Here is a 25,549-nt window from a genome sequence, read left to right on the forward strand (position 1 = left end):
TAGTGATTGTGAAAGAGTCCTTTAATGCTTTGTTTGGATTCACACACATGCGCTGATTGAGGGAGTGCATGAATTCCAATATGTTTGGTATTTTATTTTTATTATTTAATTTCATTTGGGTGAACGTTTTTATTTTGGTAATGTTTTTCATCATATTGATGGTGCAAAGGTGTATAAAAAAATAAATCCTGACAAATATATAACATAAAAACAGTTAGTTGAATATCCTCTTTTTATGTTTCCAATTGTTGCAAATAACAGCAATAGTTACTTTTAGTGAGATGAGAAATGCCTGAAATATTCCCCCCCCCCACACGGTATGTGCAGTGATTCAGCCGGTCCACCACAGCTCTGTGGGGGCTCCAGCCTCTGATTAGGCACAGATGTAGACTAGAAGATTCCCAACTTCATTGACCCTGCACCAGAGTCGGCTGGTGGCAAAACATTTAGCTGCACAGGACGCCATGAAAAAGCAGTTGAAGCGACCTTTAAGGCGTGTTTTAGTGACGTCTGACTGATTTGTTTCCCCTAGGAGAGTGTGAAGAACTTTGAACCGTGGCTGTGGCCTCAAAGTGTGTGAGAGAGTATCAGTGTAGCAGCAGAATGATCCTTATAATCATTTCAAGTCTACTTCTAAAAACAAACAAAACACATGCAATGGTATGTGAAATCTTGCATTTTTATATAGACTCGACCGGGGGTCTGCAACCTGCGGCTCTTTAGCGCCGCCCTAGTGGCGCCCTGGAGCTTTTTCAAAAATGTATAAAAATAGAAAAAGATGAAGGGGAAAAAAAAAATAAAAAATTTAATATGGTTTCTGTAGGAGGACAACATGACAAATCACACTGTTTATATTAAACATGATTCTGTGATGAGAGTGTTTGGTGAGCGCCGTTTTGTCCTACTAATTTTGGCGAACCTTGAACTCACCGTCGTTTATTTACATGTGCAACTTTCTCCGACGCGGCCACAGAAAGACATATTTTATACTACTCCTTTTTTGTCTTATTTTGTCCACCAAACTTTTTATGCTGTGCATGAATGCACAAAGGTGAGCTTTCTTTATATTATTGACTTGTTGGAGTGCTAATCAGGCATATTTGTTCAGAGCATGACTGCATGTACATATTGCATCATTATGCCTCGTTTGTAGGTATATTTCAGCTCATTTGATTTCCTTTACTTATGCCCTCGCTGTATTTAATTTATATTTGCATTTCTCATGACACATATATCTGTATGTAATATTGGCTGCATTTCTCATAGTTGTTTGTGCGCCATATTGTTCCAGACCACAGCAAACATAACCCAGCTTGCAAAGATCCATTAGAAGAAGACAGCCTGCCGTTTCCTTAAACTTGGACACACACATCTATACCTTTGGTCATTCTAAGACAGTCATTTCTAGAAGTTATCTCATACTGCGAGAAACCTCAGTTTTACTAACGGTTTCCAATGTTGTAAAAATGTGTAGAATAAATATTACATTTCAAAATTTCTGTCAACAAAGATTTGTGTCTGCCTGCGACACATAGTCATTTTGATAGTAGGCTAATATAGCTAATATAGACACTTATATCATATGTTGCCTTCATTATAACACTTGTATAAGACTTTTACAATCATTTTGATAGTAGGCTAATATAGACACTTACATCATGTGTTGCCTTCATTATAACACTTATATAAGACTTTTAAAGTCATTTTGATAGTAGGCTAATATAGCTAATATAGACACTTACATCATGTGCTGGCTTCATTATAACATTTAAAGTCATTTTGATAGTAGGCTAATATAGCTAATATAGACACTTATATGATATGTTGCCTTCATTATAACACTTATATAAGGCTTTTAAAGTCATTTTGATAGTAGGCTAATATAGCTAATATAGACACTTACATCATGTGTTGCCTTCATTATAACACATTTAAAGTCATTTTGATAGTAGGCTAATATAGCTAATATAGACACATGTGTTAGCTTCATTATAACACATTTAAAGTCATTTTGATAGTAGGCTAATATAGGTAATATAGACACATCATTGATAGTAGGCTAATATAGCTAATATAGACACTTACAGCATGTGTTGGCTTCATTATAACACATTTAAAGTCATTTTGATAGTAGGCTAATATAGCTAATATAGACACTTATATCATATGTTACCTTCATTATAACACTTATATAAGACTTTTACAGTCATTTTGATAGTAGGCTAATATAGCTAATATAGACACTTACAGTATGTGTTGCCTTCATTATAACACATTTAAAGTAATTTTGATAGTAGGCTAATATAGCTAATATAGACACTTACATCATGTGTTGGCTTCATTATAACACATTTAGTCATTTTGATTGTAGGCTAATATAGCTAATATAGATACTTATATCATATGTTGCCTTCATTATAACACTTATATAAATAAATGATAAATGGGTTGTACTTGTATAGCGCTTTTCTACCTTCAAGGTACTCAAAGCGCTTTGACACTACTTCCACATTTACCCATTCACACACACATTCACACACTGATGGCGGGAGCTGCCATGCAAGGCGCTAACCAGCACCCATCAGGAGCAAGGGTGAAGTGTCTTGCTCAGGACACAACGGACATGACGAGGTTGGTACTAGGTGGGGATTGAACCAGGGACCCTCGGGTCGCGCACGGCCATTCTTCCACTGCGCCACGCCGTCCCTATATATGACTTTTAAAGTCATTTTGATAGTAGGCTAATATAGCTAATATAGACACTTACATCATGTGTTGCCTTCATTATAACACTTATCAAAGGCTTTTAATTTTTTACTGCTCCAGACATATTTTTTTTATTTTTGGTCCAATATGGTTCTTTCAATATTTTGGGTTGCCGACCCCTGGACTAGACTAAGAGAGAATAACCAAATTTGAATGCAGTGCAAACTACAAACACAATAATTATGTTGTCAAATCAAATCTATCAGACAATGTCAATCAGAGCCGAGCATTAATATTTGACAGAAAGTGACGTCACAGTTCAGTGGCATTGGATTTGTGGTGCTGGCGAATGTCGCCCTCTTGTGGTCAGATTGTGCAACATGTTACTTTGCAAGTCCAAATTTAGGATCTTTTTTTTTTAAACATGTTTCTGCAAGTTTTCAAGGACAATTGTTTTTTACCCCCCATCATAATTATATAGATTTAAACACCAAAAAATAAATGGATAAAATCCAAACAGCAGTGCTTGCATGAATTATTTAATTGGCAGGTTGCTTGGCCATGTTGCCTGCATACTTGTTTTATTCTGAAAAAAGACCTCTCTTATTGTTTGCTCTGCTCTTTTTATTCTAATATTTGTTTATTGATTTTATCAATCTAATAACTTTGTGTGGACAAGTGTTGCTGAAACACTCAAACAATCCATGTGGTTTGTTCAACGTAATGGTGATGTCCACATCACATAAACCATTGACTGTCAAACTGTGGTACGGGTACCACTAGTGGTACACAGGCTTCATCTAGTGGTGAGCCAAAGAATCACTTTGGTGATTTTTGTTTTATTTTTGCAACATTCAAACACAGTGTTACTGTTCAAACTGTGTGTAATGTTAAAGTTAAAGTACCAATGATTGTCACACACACACTCTAGGTGTGGCGAGATTATTCTCTGCATTTGACCCATCACCCTTGATCACCCCCTGGGAGGTGAGGGGAGCAGTGGGCAGCAGCGGTTGCCGCGCCCGGGAATCATTTTTGGTGATTTAACCCCCAATTCCAACCCTTGATGCTGAGTGCCAAGCAGGGAGGTAATGGGTCCCATTTTTATAGTCTTTGGTATGACTCGGCCCATCCATCCATGTTCTACCGCTTGTCCCTTTCGAGGTCGCGGGGGGTGCTGGAGCCTATCTCAGCTGCATTCAGGCGGAAGGTGGGGTACACCCTGGACAAGTGGCCACCTAATCGCAGGGCCGACACAGATAGACAAGACAACATTCACGCTCATGTGAATTGATTAACGTGGACCCCGACCTGAGTGAGGACAGCCTGTCGTCACGTCCGCTTTTCCTTCATACAAACAGCGTGCCGGCCCAGTCACGTCATAACATCTACGGCTTTTGGAGAGTGCACAACTGCGCACACAATAAGAAGGAGACGAAGAAGAGACCGTCACGGCGACGACGAGTGACAGAGAATAGAACGAGGATGGACAATTCAACCCTAAACTCACTCCTTTCCTGCAAATTAAATTTCACAGATGCTGCCCATACCTATGCTCCTTCAAAGGCTGTGCTACTGGCTGCAAAGCATTGCACTTTCAAATACAACAATGAGTAGAGGAGTGTTATGTGTGTGTATATGTGTAAATAAATGAACACTGAAATTAAAGTATTTTATTTATACATATATATATATATATATATATATATCCATCCATCCATCCATCCATCCATCTTCTTCCGCTTATCCGAGGTCGGGTCGCGGGGGCAGCAGCTTAAGCAGGGAAGCCCAGACTTCCCTCTCCCCAGCCACTTCGTCCAGCTCTTCCTGTGGGACCCCGAGGCGTTCCCAGGCCAGCCGGGAGACATAGTCTTCCCAATGTGTCCTGGGTCTTCCCCGCGGCCTCCTACCGGTGGGACGTGCCCTAAACACCTCCCTAGGGAGGCGTTTATATATATATATATATATAATAAAATACATATATATAAAATATATATATATAATAAAATATACATATATTCAAATACAACAATGAGTAGAGGAGTGTTATGTGTGTGTATATGTGTAAATAAATGAACACTGAAATTAAAGTATTTTATTTATATATATATATATATATATATATATATAATAAAATACATATATATAAAATATATATATATATATATATATAATAAAATATACATATATATATATTTATATATAATAAAATACATATATATATATGTGTATATATGTATTTTATTATATATATATGTATTTATTATATATATATAATAAAATACATATATATATATATATATAATAAAATACATATATATATATATATATATATATAATAAAATACATATATATATTTAATAAAATATATATATTTTATTATATATATATATGTATTTTATTATGTTTTTATATATAATAAAATACATATATAATAAAATACATATATATATATATGTATTTTATTATATATGTATTTTATTATATATATGTTTTTTATATATAATACATATATATATATAATAAAATATATATATATATATATATATGTGTATTTTATTATATATATATATGTGTTTTATATATAATAAAATATATATATATATATATATATAATAAAATACATATATATGTATAATAAAATACACACACACACACACACATATATATATATATATATATATATATATGTGTGTGTGTGTGTATTTTATTATATATATATATATGTATTTTATTATATATATATATATATATATATATAGCTAGAATTCACTGAAACTCAAGTATTTATTTTACTTATATATATAAGAAATACTTGAATTTCAGTGAATTACCCCCCCGCCCCCAAATCTCCCAAATTCGGAGGTCTCAAGGTTGGCAAGTATGGTGGGTGGCACTGGGAGCAAGTGGGTAAAGTGTCTTGCCCAAGGACACAACGGCAGTGACTAGGATGGCGGAAGCGGGAAAACACATCACAATTCATGCGATTTACAAATTTTGAAATTTAAATGTCAAAATGACTTGACTTAAATCATTTCAACACACACTCATTTTAAACAGCATTTATTTAGCTTTCTCCATACAATACATTTAATGTACAACAGCACATACTGTATTCTGAAATAACTCTTCAGTATAAAATAGGGCGTCTACAATCAAGTTACAGTCATAAAATGCTCTGGGGGACGTGACAAAGACGGCGACAGTAAAACACCTGGGTACAGTATAAAGCGCGGGGTGTTGAGAGATTGTATTTGCCGAGCCACTGCTGGGTCGCAAGCAGGAACATCAGACAGCCGCCTCCTCTCAAAAAAACCAAAAGTTTCTGTTCTCTCATGTTATAGTTTTGCAAGTGTGCATTTGGCAGGGTCAAATATGATCTGCTGTGTTTGGTGATACTTGATACACACCGTGAGCAAAGCATACAGTATGATTAGTAATGGCCTTTAGTTTGATTGTTTCTCAGTGTTAACACTTAAAAACACAGAAAATGAAACTCCACAGTCACTGAAGCCACAACAGAAGCAGCTCCAACATGGTCAATGGAAGCCAAATCAAAGTTGGCTAAAAAGTGACTTTTCATGTCGTCTATTAACATTTGCAGACGTGAACCAGAGTGCATATGGGACTATATAGTCTAGTATAGGGGTGTCCCGATATGACTTTTCCCCTTCCGATACGATATTGGTGTTAGCCGATACCGATATTAATTAGATACCATCAGCAAGAATCATAAATACTTTTATCATTTTGTAGTGTGGAATGGTAGAAAAGGTTAGATCAAGTGAAATTACTCAGAGAACAAAGGTTGGTATAAAAAAACCTAACCTTATGACAGGTTTAGTGATAGATTAGTTTTTGGAGACACCTAGTGGTCACAAATAATCCATAACCTAAGGGCATGACAGTAAGTTGAATGATGCGGACACATTAGTTACTGGATGCTTTCCATATTGGAGACTTTATATGTGTAAGTAATATGCAACTTTAATTATTTGATATTTGTTCTGAGAAATGTTTTAGACTGCAATATTGTTCAATATCATGAATGTCTAGCTTGTGTGCTTAGCTGTTGTGTAGCTGCTTATGTTTGGTAGAAACCCCGTTTCCATATGAGTTGGGAAATTGTGTTAGATGTAAATATAAACGGAATACAATGATTTGCAAATCCTTTTCAACCCATATTCAGTTGAATATGCTACAAAGACAACATATTTGATGTTCAAACTGATAAACTTTTGTTTTTTGCAAATAACCATTAACTTTAGAATTTGATGCCAGCAACACGTGACAAAGTTGGGAAAGGTGGCAATAAATACTGATAAAGTTGAGGAATGCTCATCAAACACTTATTTGGAACATCCCACAGGTGAACAGGCATATTGGGAACAGGTGGGTGCTATGATTGGGTATAAAAGTAGATTCCATGAAATGCTCAGTCATTCACAAACAAGGATGGGGCGAGGGTCACCACTTTGTCTACAAATGCGTGAGCAAATTGTTGAACAGTTTAAGAAAAACCTCTCAACCAGCTATTGCAAGGAATTTAGGGATTTCCCCATCTACGGTCCGTAATATCATCAAAGGGTTCAGAGAATCTGGAGGAATCACTGCACGTAAGCAGCTAAGCCTGTGAACTTCGATCCCTCAGGCTGTACTGCATCAACAAGTGACATCAGTGTGTAAAGGATATCACCACATGGGCTCAGGAACACTTCAGAAACCCACTGTCAGTAACTACAGTTGGTCGCTACATCTGTAAGTGCAAGTTAAAACTCTCCTATGCAAGGCGAAAACCGTTGATCAACAACACCCAGAAACGCTGTCGGCTTCGCTGGGCCTGAGCTCATCTAAGATGGACTGATACAAAGTGGAAAAGTGTTCTATGGTCTGACGAGTCCACATTTCAAATTGTTTTTGGAAACTGTGGACATCGTATTCTCCAGACCAAAGAGGAAAAGAACCATCCGGATTGTTATAGGCGCAAAGTTGAAAAGCCAGCATCTGTGATGGTATGGGGGTGTATTAGTGCCCAAGACATGGGTAACTTACACATCTGTGAAGGCACCATTAATGCTGAAAGGTACATACAGGTTTTGGAGCAACATATGTTGTCATTCACGCAACGTTACCATGGACGCCCCTGCTTATGTCAGCAAGACAATGCCAAGCCACGTGTTACATCAACGTGGCTTCATAGTAAAAGAGTGCGGGTACTAGACTGGCCTGCGTGTAGTCCAGACCTGTCTCCCATTGAAAATGTGTGGCGCATTATGAAGCCTAAAATACCACAACGGAGACCCCCCGACTGTTGAACAACTTAAGCTGTACATCAAGCAAGAATGGGAAAGAATTCCACCTGAGAAGCTTAAAAAATGGGTCTCCTCAGTTCCCAAACGTTTACCGAGTGTTGTTAAAAGGAAAGGCCATGTAACACAGTGGTGAACATGCCCTTTCCCAACTACTTTGGCACGTGTTGCAGCCATGAAATTCTAAGTTAATTATTATTTGCAAAAAAAAAAAAAAAGTTTATGAGTTTGAACATCAAATATCTTGTCTTTGTCGTGCATTCAACTGAATATGGGTTGAAAAGGATTTGCAAATCATTGTATTCCGTTTATATTTACATCTAACACAATTTCCCACTCATATGGAAACGGGGTTTGTAAATTACTTCACTAAAAGACAAGGAAAGATCAACCATGTGTGTCTATTGGAAGCCATTTAGATGTTATCTGGCCGTCTAGCTTTGCACAAGTAAACGCGCTGCAGGACTGCTTGTATCGGACATTTTAGATGCAAGCCGATATCATCCGGTACTGATATCGGCCCGATATCAATATCGGATCAGGACACTCCTAGTCTAGTACACACGTAGCAAGGACCTGCTTCTTCCATAGTGCTTTGTCTGAGGGATATACAATAGATAATGAGTGGGACTGGTGAGAGAAGGTCAGAGTACAAGCAAACATAGAAATAGTTAACGTCAGGAGAGAGAAAAGGAGATTTGTCTCAAGTCTTGAGGTAAGCAATGTTTTAGTATAATGCCCTACAGACAATCATACATCTTACAATCATTAATTCTCTATGTACAAACTTCCTGATATACATACACGGCACTGCTCCTCAGCTTCGAACAGAAGAAAGCTAAAGGGATCAGTGTGGTGCGATGTTTGAAAGGAGGACCTGATGAGGTGGCTGCTAATGAACATTATGGCTCCTGCAAGCGGCGCTTTTCTTTTGCATACCACACGTTTACGCTTTCTCCACCACCGTGCAGAGTTCCCCGTCAAACAAGAAAGCACGATGGACGTGACCCCGCCTGAGGTTGCAAGAATGGAGGAGGCTGCCGCTGTGGCACTGAGGCTGAACGCAAACAAAAGGAGCGGGAGGCGACCTTAACGTGATTCTATGCGACGTAGGCACCGTTATTACCTTCTCAGAAGACAAAGTGGAGCTCATTAACATGTCAAGCCATCTCCGAAAAGCTGCGCTGCCTAATATGTATAAGTACAGTACAGGGGGGGGGGTGGATGTGCTATAGTAAGACACCACAGAGCGACATCAACAAGCTTTTATAGGATGCTACAGTACTAGTGCTACCTGGACATGCTACAGATCGAGACCACACAAGCACAAAGTAGCTTTGCTGAGGAGCCCAAACCCATATTTCTATTTATAGAATTTGTTTCCTAGTAGTAGTAGTAGTAGTAGTACCGCCTTTAAAATCCACAAAAGTACCATCTATGCAGCTAGATCGCGTACTTAGTAAAGCTGGCTTATTGTGTGGAGTAAAGTCTGCGCTCACAACAATCACACTCGACGAGCTTAGCGGGGGTCATTCTTACCACTGCCAAATGTCCTCACTAAGTTATGTTCACTTGCACACGAGCCCTGAAGTTAGCGACAATGCCTTTTTGCCGTCGCACAGCAGACATTTTGATTATCTAGTAGAGCTGGAGTTGCATACTGCACCAAAGCACACCTCATCAATGTCAGCTCAGTCCTTTCCAAAAATACAATCACATGCTCACTAATGGAATGTCCACAAAGCTTATATTAGACTTTCGGCTGCAGCCACGTCAAGCTGAGAATGTTTACGGAGGATTTTTGTTCAAATCTTCACTCATCTTCTATAAAAAGATGGAATTCTTTTTTGACCAAAGCAACTCAAATATTTTCTGTAAATTGAAGCGGTAGACTCGTTTATCAAGTTGCACCTTCAGTCCCCGCTGAAAGGTCACCTATTGTGCTGCAGTTTGGACCCTGTGACGAGAACGGACTGTTGCATGACGAGCATGGCGTGCTAGAGATGAAGTCTCTGAAATGCCAACGCAAGCAGCTGCCCTGAAAACGGGTGAAATATATGGCAGCTATTCAGAAAAGTGCAATCATTCACTTGCTTTGTTTTGTGAATTCATTGTTTTGTTTGACTGTTTTGTGCTAAAATAAATAAATACAACAAATAATATAGCTCTATCTCCCCACCCCTAAAAAAAAGAGAAAAGTGCAGCACCCCAGCATCAGAGGAGGGGAGCGTGTTGGGTGGAGTGTTCTTCATCTAGCTCTCTGGGAGTAAGTTACACATACACACACATTCACACACACACACACACACAAACAGCACCCTCACATACACAGACTCTAGCTTAGATGAGTCTGGCGTCGCCCTCCATGTCAGGCGGTAGCTCACACACTCCTGTAAAATGCATCTCCTTTCCCTTGCATCCCTGTGCGCTCGCCACTCTGGCCGCTCGCTCCCCCGGGCTGGGAGAGGAAGGCTGCGGAGCCGGTGGCTCTGGCGACGTCCCGCGAGGGATTCCACCTACCCGCCTCTCTTTCAGGAAGACCTCTAGTCGGCGAAGCATCTGCTTGGGGTTCTTTTTGGCGAACAGCTCCACTTCTGAAAGGTTAGAGAGTGCACCCGACTGTGAGACTCATGTTGAGAGGACCAGCTGTAAAATAACAGCGTCAGCATGCATATATACGGACAACAGTCTACAGCGGAAATTGTTATGTTTTCCTTGAGCGTGACACATTACAAATATTTACAATATTAAGCAATACATTTTATTAATTGATCATTACCAATATGTTGTTACAACACTGTAGCCACAAATTACTCATTAATTAAGCAATTGCTTTACATGTCTTTATTTAATGTCTTCACTCATTCCAAATTGTGGTGTTCTGCTTATTTTTTTAACTGTATTAAAATGTTATTAGTAGAGATGTCCGATAATATCGGACTGCCGATATTATCGGCCGATAAATGCTTTAAAATGTAATATCGGAAGTTATCGGTATCGGTTTCAAAATTATTGGTATCGGTTTCAAAAAGTAAAGTTTATGACTTTTTAAAACGCCGCTGTGTACACGGACGTAGGGAGAAGTACAGAGCGCCAATAAACCTTAAAGGCACTGCCTTTGCGTGCCGGCCCAATCACATATTATCTACGGCTTTTCACACAAACACAAGTGAATGCAAGGCATACTTGGTCAACAGCCATACAGGGCACACTGAGGGTGGCCGTATAAACAACTTTAACACTGTTACAAATGCGCCACACTGTGAACCCACACCAAACAAGAATGACAAACACACTTCGGAGAACATCCGCACCGTAACACAACATAAACACAACAGAACAAATACCCAGAACCCCTTGCAGCACTAACTCTTCCGGGACACTACAATATATACTCTCTGCATCCCCCCCAACTCAAACCCCGCCCACCTCAACCTCCTCATGCTCTCTCAGGGAGAGCATGTCCCAAATTTCTAAGCTGCTGTTTTGAGGCATGTTAAAAAAAATTATGCACTTTGTGACTTCAATAATAAATATGGCAGTGCCATGTTGTCATTTTTTTTCTCCATAACTTGAGTTGATTTATTTTGGAAAACCTTGTCACATTGTTTAATGCATCCAGCGGGGCATCACAACAAAATTAGGCATAATAATGTGTTAATTCCACGACTCTATATATCGGTATCGGTTGATATCGGAATCAGTAATTAAGAGTTGGACAATATCGGAATATCGAATATCGGCAAAAAAGCCATTATCGGACATCTCTAGTTATTAGGATTTAACAGTTTTCCATTCAAATGAACGGTTTCTTCCTTTTCCTTAAATGGGCTGTTTGCAACTTGTTCAAATACATTTTTCAACCCAAAAAAATCTAACATCATCATCATTAATGTTACCATTAGTGGTTTGAGAGGACATATTTAATACATACAGTGCTCCCCCCCCCCACATTTTGTTATGTAAAAGCCCTATTCTAAAATGGAATAAATCAATTTTTTGTCTTCAGATTTCTACACACAATTCCCCATAATGACAATGTGATTTTTTTAATGTGCAAATGTATTACAAATAAATAAAAAAACATGTACATAAGTATTCCCAGGCTTTGCTCAATCCTTTGCTGATGCACCTTTGCAGTAATTACAGCCTCAAGTATTTTTGAATATGATGCCACAAGCTTGGCATACCTATCTTTGGGCAGTTCCACACATTGCTCTTTGCCCAGTATAATTGCCTTTAATTTTTCGTGTCTATGCATGCATTTTTTGCCCACCCACAGGAGAGATCTTCAGCAAAGAAAGAATTAAAAACCAGATTAAATGGCCGCCTTATAGTGTATAAACAGATGAGCGAGACCATAAATCACTCCAAACACCACCCTTGCACTCTGGTGTTGTTTTTCTTCATGCGTGTGCATATCTTGAAGGTTAGATCGCCCACTAAGCATCTACTGAACTGTGACATACAGAAACTTTAACACTGCACAAGCCAAGTTTCATCTTTTTTAAATCCTATTTGCTTGGTGATATTTTATATACAAACAGGAAGTGATCAAATTTAAATTACAGAATTACCACATGGTGTCAAAATGTAAATTATATATTGTGGATGAACGATCAGTAAAGGGGTACGATACAGATTCCCCCTACTTTTTTTGGCCTTGTTTAACGGTGTAAATATAACTATGTGATGAGCATGTCTGAAACAAATAAACAATACCACACATCACATCAAATAGTAAATTATCACCAAGGATCAGAGCTCCTTTACTACTTATGCTTTAAAACTCTTGTCCTCCAACGTGCACACAGGTTCTTTTATTCTGAGCAAGCGAGATGATGCAGTTTTTCTTACCTTTGAGTACAAAGCCAGAGTCAGCAATGGTTTTCTGTTGGGTCTTCCACAGTTGGTACAGGTGCAGGTATGTGGCCACATAAAACTCATTCAACACGCCGACCACTTGCTGACGGCGATTGCACTCCCTGGTGAGGAGGCCAAAGGCAAACAACAAGGTTTGCATGGCCGATGTCGTGGAAGGATAAGAAGAAGACAAACAAAATGGAAGACTCACTTGGACAAGGCCTCTTCTCTGAGGACTTGAAGAGCAATGCGGGTCATGTTGATTGACATCACACTAAATGGAAAGTTCTGAGGATACATAGACACAACATTAAAAACCTTTGCACAGACTGAACAAATATGTTCTTAGATGATAATGTATCCCACCAGACATATTTGAGATTTCTGTCATCCAGTACAATATGCAAGCGGATGAAAATAAAACCTAATTAAATAAACCCCACACAATTGGAGAGTCCTATTGGGGAAGTAGGTAGATTGCCATTTCAAGATTTGTTCAACCTTTTGATAAAAAATTAATAAATCCATCTATGATGCACAATATAAGGGACACTGTAATATTATTAGGGCTGTCAAAGTTAACGCGATACTAATGCGTTAACTATAAATTTCAATAACGGCACACATTTGTTTAACAGGTGATTAACTTCCTTTTTGACCCTCGGGCGGTGCCATAGCGGGGGAGACTTGGCTGCAGTTCACTTGTTACTGTAAGCCACAAGTGAGCAGAAATGGACAAAACAAAGTCTCCCATAGGGAAATAAGGTAGACAACCACTATTAGCCCAAAATAGTTGGAATCAACCCACGTTAGCATTCCACTCAGTTGTAAACAAAAGGCACAAAGAATCAGGATTAACACTACCGGTATATGGTTTTCATCAAATGGAACGCAGCAGAACATTGCAACATCGCTTGGAAGCATTTTTGTATCTGAGGAGTGAGGATTATTCTGAATTTAGCAGCTCAAGAAACAACATATCAGTCGGCATCCTAGTGAGAGCAGACATTGAAAGTCACGGTTTTATCTTCGTTTTTGAAATGTTTAGCACATAAAAACAAACATTGCTGTGCTCTGTAAATGTATTGCACCCAGAAAAGTAATTTCAGTAATGCTTAAAAAATATCAAAATACTGGAAATATTAGATGTTATCATGAATGTGCCTGTTACTACATTAAATGCAGTATATACTTACAGGATGTATATGTAATGGTGTTGAAGGTTTTTTAGAGGGCTTTATACATATAATCGATTGTATCCTCATTACCTGCATTGTTAGCTGCCTTTGACGAGCAGTTTTTTAATATGTATTTTTAATTGTTCTTGTCTCACATAAGGATTGTGAATGTAGCATAATCCAGACTGGACTTGCAACGGAAACCAGCAAAATGTATTAAAATACATTCTGGAAAAGTAGCAGAGCATACGCTTTAAGCTTATCCAAGGGCCAAAATGTTTGGAGGTACCAAAAATAAGCACTTGACACTATAAATCAAAGCATAGATACAAACATATTTCTACAAGCTTAATCAATTGAGGCAGTGATACCTGAGTAGAGTGTTGGGATAACTTGTAGATATCTCGAGCCAATGGCAGAGTCTCTGGGTCCATCACAAAGTAAAGAGTGTGCATAAGTCCCAGGAAGCCAGTGCCACGCAGGTCGGTGGCTGGGTCTGTACCTGAAATGCAAGCAATTTATCGAACACAAAAAGATAATTATAATTACATCTACGGTATATAAAAAAAAAAGATGCTGCTTCAAAGAGGCTGTTCGCAACTAAATTGAAAAATAGAACAAGAACACCACCTGCTGGCTATTGTTCTAAAAAAATTAAAAATATCTAGATTTTTTCCTCAATAATTTATTGTAGTTTAACCTTGATTTATGAACTTAGTTGGTTCTTGAACAGGGTTTGTAAATAGAAAAGTATGTATATTCAAGCAAATTTTTCAATAAAAAGCATGAAACATGAAAAATGTGTTTCAGCCTCGACAAGTCAGTGTTGACAACGCTGTGCATACTTCCTAAATGTGTCAAGCCACACATCGCTTGTCCATTGCTTTCCATGTTAAGCAAAACGAGAAAATTTTTGTAAAAAGGCCAAAAAACACAAGACGCTTACAAAGTAGCACCGTAGCTAACTGCTGAATAAATAAGCAGTGAGCACAGGAAATAGATCAGCCCGTCTACAATGGATGTGCTTCCAGGCACAAGATAGCTGCCCTGCAGGAACACAATGGGTGGAATAAATTTTTGTAGACCAAGACATGGTACGTACACCAAAAACATATTTTTACTTGGTCTGCGGTTCGCAAATCGCAAAGATTGTTTGATGAGGTGTTCGTAAATTGAGGTTCCGCTATATAGTCAATAAAAATTGCTTGTCAACTCGAGAAACTTATCTGGAGTTCAGGCTGTCACTCACCGCTGTCTCGTCCACACTCACAGAGAGAACGCGGGCACATAAACAAAAGCAGTCTCAGAAGCAATAATTCGCAGTCTTGTCGGTGTTACGAAAGGCTATACATGCAATGGTGGCTAACGTTAGCCAGTCAAAGCGATATAAATAGCAGACACAAAAAAGCTTAACGTAAGCTAATGCCAGTGCGCGTCTTATTTGTAAGGGTGTAGTTAAAAGCCGAAGAAGGCAGGTTACAAGGACTGGCGCTAACAAGGAAAGATTTGCGTCCTCTATAACTGCAAAAAGTCAGTGTTCAAAAACAAGAAAAAAAATATACAAAAATTAGGGGTATTTTATTTGGACTAAGCAAAATGATCTGCCAATAGAACAAGAAAATTCAGCTTGTCAAGACTTTCCAAAAAAGGTAAAATTAGCTAACCTCAATGAACCCAAAAATACCTTAAAATAAGTATATTCTCACTAATAACAAGTGCACTTTTCTTGGTAGAAAAAAGAAAGACCTTTTTGCTCAATATTTTGAAAAATATTCTTAAATTAAGCAAATGCTAGTGCCATTATCTTGACATGATATGTGCTCGGCATCATGATTCTTTTTTTCATGCTTGAAGAAATTATTACTTTAAAAAAGTAGTTTTATACTTATGAGTGTTGATAACACAGCTTTGCAACAGTTGATATTCTAGTTTCAAGCATGTTTTACTCAATATAGGTCATAAAATCTCAGCTACAAGCTGTAATATCTTACTGAGATCATTTAGGACCAAAACCCTTAAAACAAGTAAAACACTAACATAAAATCTGCTTAGTGAGAATAATTATCTTAATAAGCAAATATCACCCTTATTTGAGATATTTAATCTTACTTAGATTTCAGTTTTTGTAGTATAGGCATCTACATAAAGGTTGCAAACAATCTCTCTAAAAAGAAAGTTTTCCCTGCATGTCAAATAGGTGCTGTGTTGAGATATTTTACCCTGAAAGCCAATGTTTTCCCAGTGTGTCCCATATCGAGGACAGTCCAGCCTGCAGCCGATGAGCCGTTTATAAATGGTTTGGAGAACTCGCATGTGGACTGTCTGGCTGTTGTCCACGTGGCCTGTCGTGAACGTACACAAACATGTAAGGTCTGTGGTTACCACGTAAACACAAGGATAATCGCAAAAACAGGAAGTAGAACACGTGCTCACATTGCGCAATGGTAAAGACAAGATCTCGTTCCTCAAGGAGTTCCCTGTGCAGTCGAGGGGGTCCAAACAGGAAGTGTGTGATAGCGGCGAGACCTGTCCTGCGAATAGTTGGCTGGATGTTCGTCTAAGAATAATTACAAACACAAAACACAATCTATTGAATGTACAGCAACACAGAGCGCAATCAAACAATATATTACCTCAATACTTCTAATAATCTGTTCATTTTCAAAACAACTTATTTTAATCAGGGGGCTGTAGTCTATATTAGCTAATTTTAGGTAAAAGGCAAACACCTGAGTGCCAATCAACTTGAGATAGTGTGGTTGGTTGAAGTTTACTTCAAACATGTATACAATTTCAATATATTTTCATTTTTCTTTACAACATGTCTGAAAAGAAGTAAAAAGACGCAAATCTTATTTAATCCTACCCCTTTTCTACCTCATAGCAATTCCAGTACTAACACACATGTTCACTTCCTGTTCTTAATTTGTACATAATCACATCAATTAATTCTGAATACAACGACTCTCTTCATAAATACCTCAGTCAGTTATGATTCACATAAGATGAATAATATCTTCTCTTTAATAACTTCAAGACGTTTATCACAATTGTTCCTTGTACTTTGTAAACACTTGTACTTTCAACTGTTTTTTAAAGTGCGTCATTATAGTATATTGCTTGACATCTTTGCTTTATCCATTCCAATATTTAATTCCGCACACTGATATGCTAAAGGTCTTAAGTTTTGTACGTGCATACAAATGTTTTCAAGTGACATTTTTCTCTAGGGTTATATTTCTCCTCTTTTGTTAAGAATTGTTGTACATTCTTGGGTAGCAGGTTTGTTTTGTACATAACTGTACGGTTTGCAAATGCACCAAATCATTGAATTTCATTGTTTTTGATTCAATAAAAAAAGAGTTTGTGTGTTCTGAACATCCAATATAGTGTATTATACTAACTGACCTTTTTAGTAACACAGTTAGTGAATTAAGTGTGCTTTTGTAGTTATTTCCCCATATTTCCACACAATAACTCATATATAGTAAAACAAGCAAGCAGATAAAAATGTGCCGCCATTTTTATTTCAGAACATGCTTGCTTTGCTGTATTAATTATAGAAATATTTCTTGTCATTTTCATTTTAAGTTGTATTTTTATATGAGATTTCCAGTTCATTTCCCCATATATTAATACACCCCAAAATTTATTTTTTTTGTACTCTTTCATTGTCTACTCAGTCTATTTGTATTTGTGTTTGACTTTCGAGAGTGGGCACGGAACAGACACTGGCGCCACAGAAGTCAGCCAAGTGAATCACTAATATAGCACTGACTTTGTTTGAGCTAATGGAAATTGTAAGTCTTTATTTTGTGCTTTATGTATAACAATATGAAACTATACAGATAGCCCAAGTAATGTACCTTAAATGTGGCACTAAAATTCCCTTGCAAGACATGCTGCCATAGATACAGTAACACATACAGTACACTCAAGGGTTTTTAATCATTAGACAAATGGTGGTACAGTACAGTAGTCTTGCCCGTGCCTCAGCAAGAAATGTTTTGGCTTTTGATGGCAATCTTTTTTTATCCAGTCTTGCTCAAATGTGTTTAATCCCCACACATTTGTTAACCATGGACTTAAAAAAAAATATTCCATTTGTTTTACCTGTAGTGTTTTTTCTCCATCAAAATAGTCTCTATATGGTCTAGTCTGTCTCGCCTAAATGTACGGCATATATGTACCAACCTACAATTCTTTCATGTTTATGTTTTTATGCAACACTGACATTGCTTCACTAAGCATTGAGATGTCCCACCTAATTTGACGGTCTATGAATGCACCAAAGCTGTGTGACACAAAGTGAACGTATAAACTACGGTACATTATAATAAGTATGATAGCATATAAAGTACATTTGATGAAATGATGAGTGGATTTATTATTGTGAGTATTAATTGATGTGATTTATATATGATATGTATCCTGTAATTATATACTGAATATAGTTATAAAGTGATTATGAACTGTATTGTTGATAAATAATCTAATAATTCTATTTGATTGATGGGGCAGGACATTATAAGCTTTTGCTTTTTCCTGCTCCTTTTCGGACACACACCAAGTTTTCATTTTTCATATTTATTTTGATGTTGGTATTGTTTAATGAGATGATAATATTGTATTAGAGATGCTATTTTGTTTACATTGACGAAAAAATTGAGTATTTTTGGTTTGAAATGGAATAAAATGAAATGAAAGTAAACTTCTATACATGTTAGAGCTTAATAAATTAATCTATTAATTGATCATCCTACATTAGTATTCATAATAGGTGAGTACTAATGGGGGGAGCAGCCATATGTCAAAAATAGACATTTCTATATATCAGATTGTTGGCCATTCACTGGCGTGTCCACAACAAAACCCTTGTGAAAAGTCGAAATCTTCTGATTCTGCTAAACTTCAAGTTACAGCGGGTGTTTTGCAGCGCATCAATCCAACCTATAATGTCAAACTTTAGGGGTTCAATAACAGTGCCACTGTTTGGTGTAGTTTTTGGAAAATAAAAGCATTGACAATAATACGTTTGCATGGTTTTATAAACTTTGATCCTCATGTGCACAGTGGTTCAAGAGTAAAAGTTAGTTAACAGTACCAACAAATGCATATACCCGGTAGTTAAGCGAAAATGTAAGATTTTCGCATGAACCACATGTTTATCTGCTTTACATGTTCCCTATTTTTCAGCAGAGATTATTTAACCCAAAGATGGAGCCAGAAAAAATATACTTTAAATTATAATTTTTTTTTTATCATTTCCTTACAAGCAAGTCCCCGAGATCTGTAGTCTGGAAGTACTGAAGGGCTTCATTGAAAGAGATGAGCGGCGTCGGGTTCGAGTCCTCAGTGATAGCTGTTAGAAATGTTTAAACATGTATTTAATTTAGCGGGCCAAATTCAAGACATCAGCAATGTATTGGTACAAACTGATGAAATTGTGTGATGCCTCTGACCTGGTTGGATGTTCTCCAGAGCTTCCCACTCCTCTCTCGCCTTTTCCAACTCTGCATTTTCTTCTTTGGAGACACACACACACACACACAAAAAAATGAGGTAATAAAATATTGCCACTGACCAGATAGTCTAATACACTTATTTCTATCTGAGGTATCATTCAGAAGCCCTAAGCTTTCCCCAATCCGACTTGTATCCCAGAGGGTGTTTTATGAACACACAGCAGCCTGGTATCTAAGATACATTATTTCCTGTGAGAAGAAGAGTTTGTGTGTTACCTGCAGGTTTAAGCTGGTCTCCTCCTGCTGCTAGACTCTGCAGGAGACCATTCTGCTTCAGTGCTGAAATCTGGACACAAGCTTAACATTATTCACCTTTTATGCAAAGACCAGTTTCATTTTTTTTTTAAATATTATACTGATCATGATAATAAATTAGTCAAATCAAAATGAGTAGGGCAGGAGTACCACGGCCAAACAATTCTAATTTAAAACGGTAAATAAAACATGGAGTTGTGCATATCCAAATGTCATAAGGCTGCATGCAACTGCACATTTTTGAAGTATGAGGACTCCCCGCAACAAATACAGGCATTTCTCTACATGATTATCAACATGGTCATTGTGCTCTGCAGGTGTTTGCTTGTTCTACTTTGACTGAATTGCTTCATGGATACAATTATACTGTCTCTGCTAAACTTCTAGTCAGTAAAAAGTCATTATATCCTTTGTAATAGTTTAAGTTTGGTTTAGCAGCATCACAGCACATTGAAAAGCACATGCTATTTTAGCATCGCTTTGAACCCTGTCGTCATGACAGATTTACGGCCGAATTTATAAAACGACCATATTATTTCAGTTTATATCACAGCCAAACCTTTCCCTAAAGATATAGTGTCCCCTATAGATTTGTTTTGTCATAGTTTTTACCCTTTTTTTTGTGTTTTCTTGACTTTTCCAATTCATGTCGGAGCAGCATCGCAGTTTTGAATTGATTGTATGGCTGTAGGAGATATCGAACACTTTTCTTTCCCCTTGGATCTATCAACCTATTTTTTACCTTTTCATATAAACTTTGGACATTACCTGATATATAAACACATGCCTATTAAAATATTGGTTATAAATATTGTACTTCTGGTCACCAACAGTAATACAGCAAACACTTGTTTATTACTATTAATTAAGATTAAAACTTTGTCATGCAGCGATATGAATACCATTGACTTGTACAACATGTAATGTACAGAATTTCAGAAGCAATTATAGTGGTAGAAATATCACAAATTACATTACCAAACATCTTTTACAATCAAACCATGATTATAACAATCTTCATTTTGTGTTATGTGTGAAACTGATATCTAAATGCAAAGGTTTCAACAGCAAGAATACAATTCTATATTCCTACAAAATCCAAAATCTGGCAAGTGACCAATGCACTGCAGGTAAGTTTTGTTCTTGACATTAAAAGTTTGTTTTTGTCCATTTTGTGTTGAGCTGTTTAAAAAAGCATAATGTCTAAAAACATTTTATTAAAGCAAAATAATTGTCCAGTTATGGTAAAAAAAAATTTGAAAATGATTTGTCTAGGGTACACTTATAAATTATGAAAAATAGTATCAATCTGCAATTGATAGCTATTAATATACAGGTAGCTATAAATATTTAACTGCAATTAATCGCAGTTAAATATTTTAATCGTTTGACAGCCTAAACACTTATAAATTGAATATTTTTATAGCTAGAGAATAAAAAACAATATTTACTACAGGTTGCAGTCAACCCTAGTCACAGCGTGTTACATAACCAATATTAAAGACCAAAATGGGGTCACACACAAGTCTTGTTTATGGCCACATAAAGCTAAATTGTATTTGCCCCGTCACACTTAATTAAATCAGTGCGGTTACTACTATCCTGCTCTCTAACAGTAATGAAAACATAAACTCCATGGCAGAGGTAAGTTACCGGTAGGGATGTGAGTGGGGCATTGCCGTTGGTGTGGTCTTTGACATTATGACTGATAATCAATCCATTCATGACCTGGAAAAAAAATATATGATCAGTTTTAGACAACGAAAAACTGGAAGACTCTAAAGGTGTAAACAAGCACAGTACTCACAGGCTTTTGGTTCAAGTGTCCATTGGTAGTCTCTTCTGATGGTTCTCGAGACAAACCATTTTGGCCCTAAGAGTAGGAGGTGTCACACGGCAGATGGTGATGAAATGTGTACAAGTTCAAAATAGAGCAAGAGTGTTGTTTTAGAACTTATATATACCTCTTTAAATTAACAGTTAAATTAATCGTTGACTAGATAAAAAAATACAGTGTAGTTGTGGCCACAGGAAAAAAGGAAAGTTAGGAGAAAACCAAACTGAGGATAAGAGAAGTGCTCTGTCAGCTGTTTCTATGGTAACACAGCAAGCAAGCCAGACCAGAGATTACAGCTAAAGCAGTGCAGTTGTTGACCTTAGTTCTTAAATTAAACACATGTGACTGAACTGCTGACAACAAATAAGCTCTAGTTAATTGTTTAACATAAAAACAAACGTGTCGGCCATGACTTTGTTCAAATAGTCCAAATAAAAGGTGAGATGATTTGTGGAAGGCCACATGTATTACCTCAAGGTGGAAAGTGACATCAATGTCTTCTTCCATTGCATATGAGTGTTGGCTGGCGAGCGTCTTCCTGATTGTGGCCTCTAAAGGCTTGTAAAATCCTGGACTGAGATGGGCTGACAAGCTGCTACAAGGGCTACCATGTTTTCTTTCGTGCACATGACTAGTGACCTCTTTAGCTCATATACATGAAAATGTCCACGGTCATATGTTAGACCTCATCGGCAACAAATATCCAGTTGGTGCACATCTCTTTATTTTTTTATTAGTGATGACTGTTGGGATTTGATGTTTTGCCTGCTCCTAATTTTCCTCCAAAAGTCTAACCTTGGGTGTGCACACAGAGAGGAATGCGCAGATATTAGTCTACCACCTAGAGGAAATGGCACGTTTCCCGGAACCCTCCTCCCTTGCTCCCCTCCGCAGATCTGCTTGGCCAGTGGGTTTGGTCCTCATCACCATCAGAGGTGCCCAGAAGCTGGATAATGACATCGCTTTCAGGCTTGCGCTCTCGTCATAGCAGACACTTCATTACTTTGGATTTCAAGACACAAATCCAATAGGCACTCAGAGCTAGCAGTACCCTTTAATTGACTTGCAACAGAGCTGTGATGTCTTCATCATCATGTGATACATTGACACATGTCCAAAGTAAGAAGTGAAAGTGTGGATCAGGGGTGGGCTTCTTTTTTGCCAGAATCTTTAGGAACGGCGGGTCTCGTGTGTTTCAATCTGCAAGGTAAAAATTGAAAAAGTTCACTTAGGCACACCCAAAAGTAGCTTTAAAGAAAGCATGACACACAAGAGTTAGTATATTGTAGAACAGAAGTAAATTGATAAAAAATCATGTAAATATCATGCAATAACAGTTTATAGTGTAACTGATTTTATTTTGCAGCACCATTTGGCATAATATCAGCATAACAAATAGCTGTGTAAACCTCACTTTCCGATGCTTAAGAGCTGTGCTGGACTATGAGTGGTCATCCCATTTTTTGTTTAGCTCGTTGGCTGACTAGCTATACTCAAATAACTAGCCTGGTGTGTCCATGGCTTGGGTGGGCAGGATGACTATTGTTACACTAGCAACTTATACATACCGGTATATACATGAACTATATACCACCAACATAATCATTTGTGTCAGTCAGACAGATATCAATGTGACAGAATGGTAATTATCATTACTATGGTTAATGGGTTATACTTGTATAGCGCTTTTCTAACTTCAAGGTACTCAAAGCGCTTTGACACTATTTCCACATTCGCCTATTCACCCCTCACCACACTGATGGTGGGATCTGCCACGACCCATCAGGAGCAAGGATAAAGTGTCTTGCTCAAGGACACAACAGACGTGACTAGGTTGGTAGAAGCTGGGGATCGAACCAGGAACCCTCAGGTTGCTGGCACGGCTACTCTCTCAACCGCGGCACGCCATCCCATTACTATTATGTTCATCATTCCTGATGCAGCACAACACGCCCAAAAATATGCATACAGTCCAACTGTTATCGGTCTAAGCCAGGGGTGGCCAAATTAGTTGCCTTCAAGGGCCACAATGAAAATGTGCTAATGGGCCGAGGGCTAAACAGAGATTTGAGGTAGGTTTGTCCCGATACAACTTTTTCCACTCATGATACAATACCAATCTTGGAGCCTTGATTATTGGCAAATACCAATATTAATCAAACGTTAACAAAAATCATGCATACTTGTATTATTTTGTAGTGCAGAATGATGGAAAGGATTTCATCAAGTGAATTAACTCAAACAATGATAGGTATAAAAAACACCAACCTATTATTAATCAGAATCAGAATTGCTTTTTTATTGCCAAATACATATATACATACACACACAGATTTTGTCTGGGTTATTGGTGCAAAAACAGCTACCCTGAGAAATAATGCCAAAATAGCAAGAACCGTCTGTAATGGACTTATGCTGTCTTTGAACTGAAGTGGAGTGGTAATTGGTATTTTGGTGACACCTAGTGCCCACATAATAATTGATGAAGTTAAGCTCGTGATGCAATACGTTGGAATAATGCGGCCATGTTTGTTACAGGATACATTCTAATTCTGCCTTTAAGAGTTTGTAGGTACAAGTAATATGCAAGTATTATTATTTGATACTTGTTTATATTGACAGAAATGGTGTTTGTTCAAATAAAGACACTTATTACGTATGTCTAGCTTGCGTGCTATTATTGTGTGCTTAGCTGTTGTGTAGGTGACAGCCCCTATAGATTCCCAGTTTGCCTTCTGTAAAAGACTTGACTAAAATACAAGAAAAGACTAAACTTGTGTGCTGATTGAAGGAATTGCAAGACTGATATTGGACATTTTACATTAAGGCTGGGCGATATGGCTGACAACTGCTGCATGATGTAAGTTTTTTTCTTTGGTCAATATCGATAATCATTGATATTTTTTATGACCTAAGGAAAATATAGACCAGTTGAAAAATATATTAAATGTTAACATTTTTATTACAAATGTAACCTTCCTCTGATTATGATCCCCTCACCTATCAAGGCATAAAGGAAAGGAAATGTCAACACAACCATGGAAAACACACAAACAATCAATGTAAACACAAATCTAAAATCACAATAAACACTTAACAATAACCTCTTTAAATTAAGGTGCAAAAATAAGGAATATGTAAGAAATGCTTAATAAAGTGTAACAAAACAGTGCAAAGTGTGAAAATGTAAACATAAAGAAACTTGAGAACAATTTTTTGCAGGTTTACTGCCAGGAAGTTACGTAGTCTTTGTAACATTCAATTTGGTCTGTTATTCTTATTTAGGAAGGGAAATTAATTAATGTTTTGCAGTAATTGTTATTCAAATATTATTGGACCAAATCATTATTTGTTGAATTTAGTTATTTATTTTATTTATACAGTCCTGCACTTAAGTTCCCACCTGTAATTTTCGTACAACCTAACAGGGAATGGACGTGTGTTGAAAAGAAAAGATATGCGCAGTGAAGGACTATGATCAGTTGGAAAAAATCCCAAAAACTGCGATATTGTTGTCGAGATGACTTTTCCTGTTTTATCGACAACTCGTTTTCAGTTTCGTTTTTCAGTCCATGCAGAGAATCAACAGCGAGACAGCCAGATGGCGCAACTAAATATGATAGTTAATACTGTTACATGATTGGCTGTTTAGCATGTCCCTCCCATTGCGCACTGATCTCTTCTTGTTTTTGCTAGGTTATCCAAGTATATGTAACTGCAGCCGTGCAGAACTACTGTAAGTCGCGCCCACTTTAAAACGTGCTCACAGGGGTGACGACAACGGAAGTGAAGCGTGTCTTGAATGGCAGTGAAGCTAGAAAGACAATACGTAAAAATACTGCTGAAAATAGGTTAAGGTTACGGTTAGGTTTGGCT

General features: G+C 37.4%; 1 protein-coding gene across 2 annotated transcripts in view; it reads right to left on the minus strand.

Moving 5' to 3' along the window:
- Positions 1-6,396: 6,396 nt before the first annotated feature.
- elmod3 (ELMO/CED-12 domain containing 3) overlaps positions 6,397-25,549 on the minus strand; it is a 29,098-nt gene continuing 9,945 nt past the window's right edge. The window contains exons 2-13 of one of the 2 annotated variants that reach the window (XM_061986172.1): positions 22,145-22,873; positions 21,644-21,709; positions 21,490-21,564; positions 19,798-19,867; positions 19,519-19,578; positions 19,330-19,418; positions 16,490-16,613; positions 16,276-16,398; positions 14,428-14,558; positions 13,090-13,166; positions 12,873-13,000; positions 6,397-10,609 (exon numbers count right to left, since the gene is read on the minus strand). In XM_061986172.1, coding sequence (XP_061842156.1) covers positions 10,356-10,609; positions 12,873-13,000; positions 13,090-13,166; positions 14,428-14,558; positions 16,276-16,398; positions 16,490-16,613; positions 19,330-19,418; positions 19,519-19,578; positions 19,798-19,867; positions 21,490-21,564; positions 21,644-21,709; positions 22,145-22,180 — 1,233 coding nt within the window. In that variant the 5' untranslated portion in view covers positions 22,181-22,873 and the 3' untranslated portion in view covers positions 6,397-10,355. Of the gene's footprint in view, positions 10,610-12,872; positions 13,001-13,089; positions 13,167-14,427; positions 14,559-16,275; positions 16,399-16,489; positions 16,614-19,329; positions 19,419-19,518; positions 19,582-19,797; positions 19,868-21,489; positions 21,565-21,643; positions 21,710-22,144; positions 22,874-25,549 lie in introns of both variants that reach the window. The other variant, XM_061986171.1, reaches the window with a different exon arrangement.

This window comes from Nerophis lumbriciformis, linkage group LG12 (assembly GCF_033978685.3).
Source record: "Nerophis lumbriciformis linkage group LG12, RoL_Nlum_v2.1, whole genome shotgun sequence".
Taxonomy (NCBI): Eukaryota; Metazoa; Chordata; class Actinopteri; order Syngnathiformes; family Syngnathidae; genus Nerophis; species Nerophis lumbriciformis.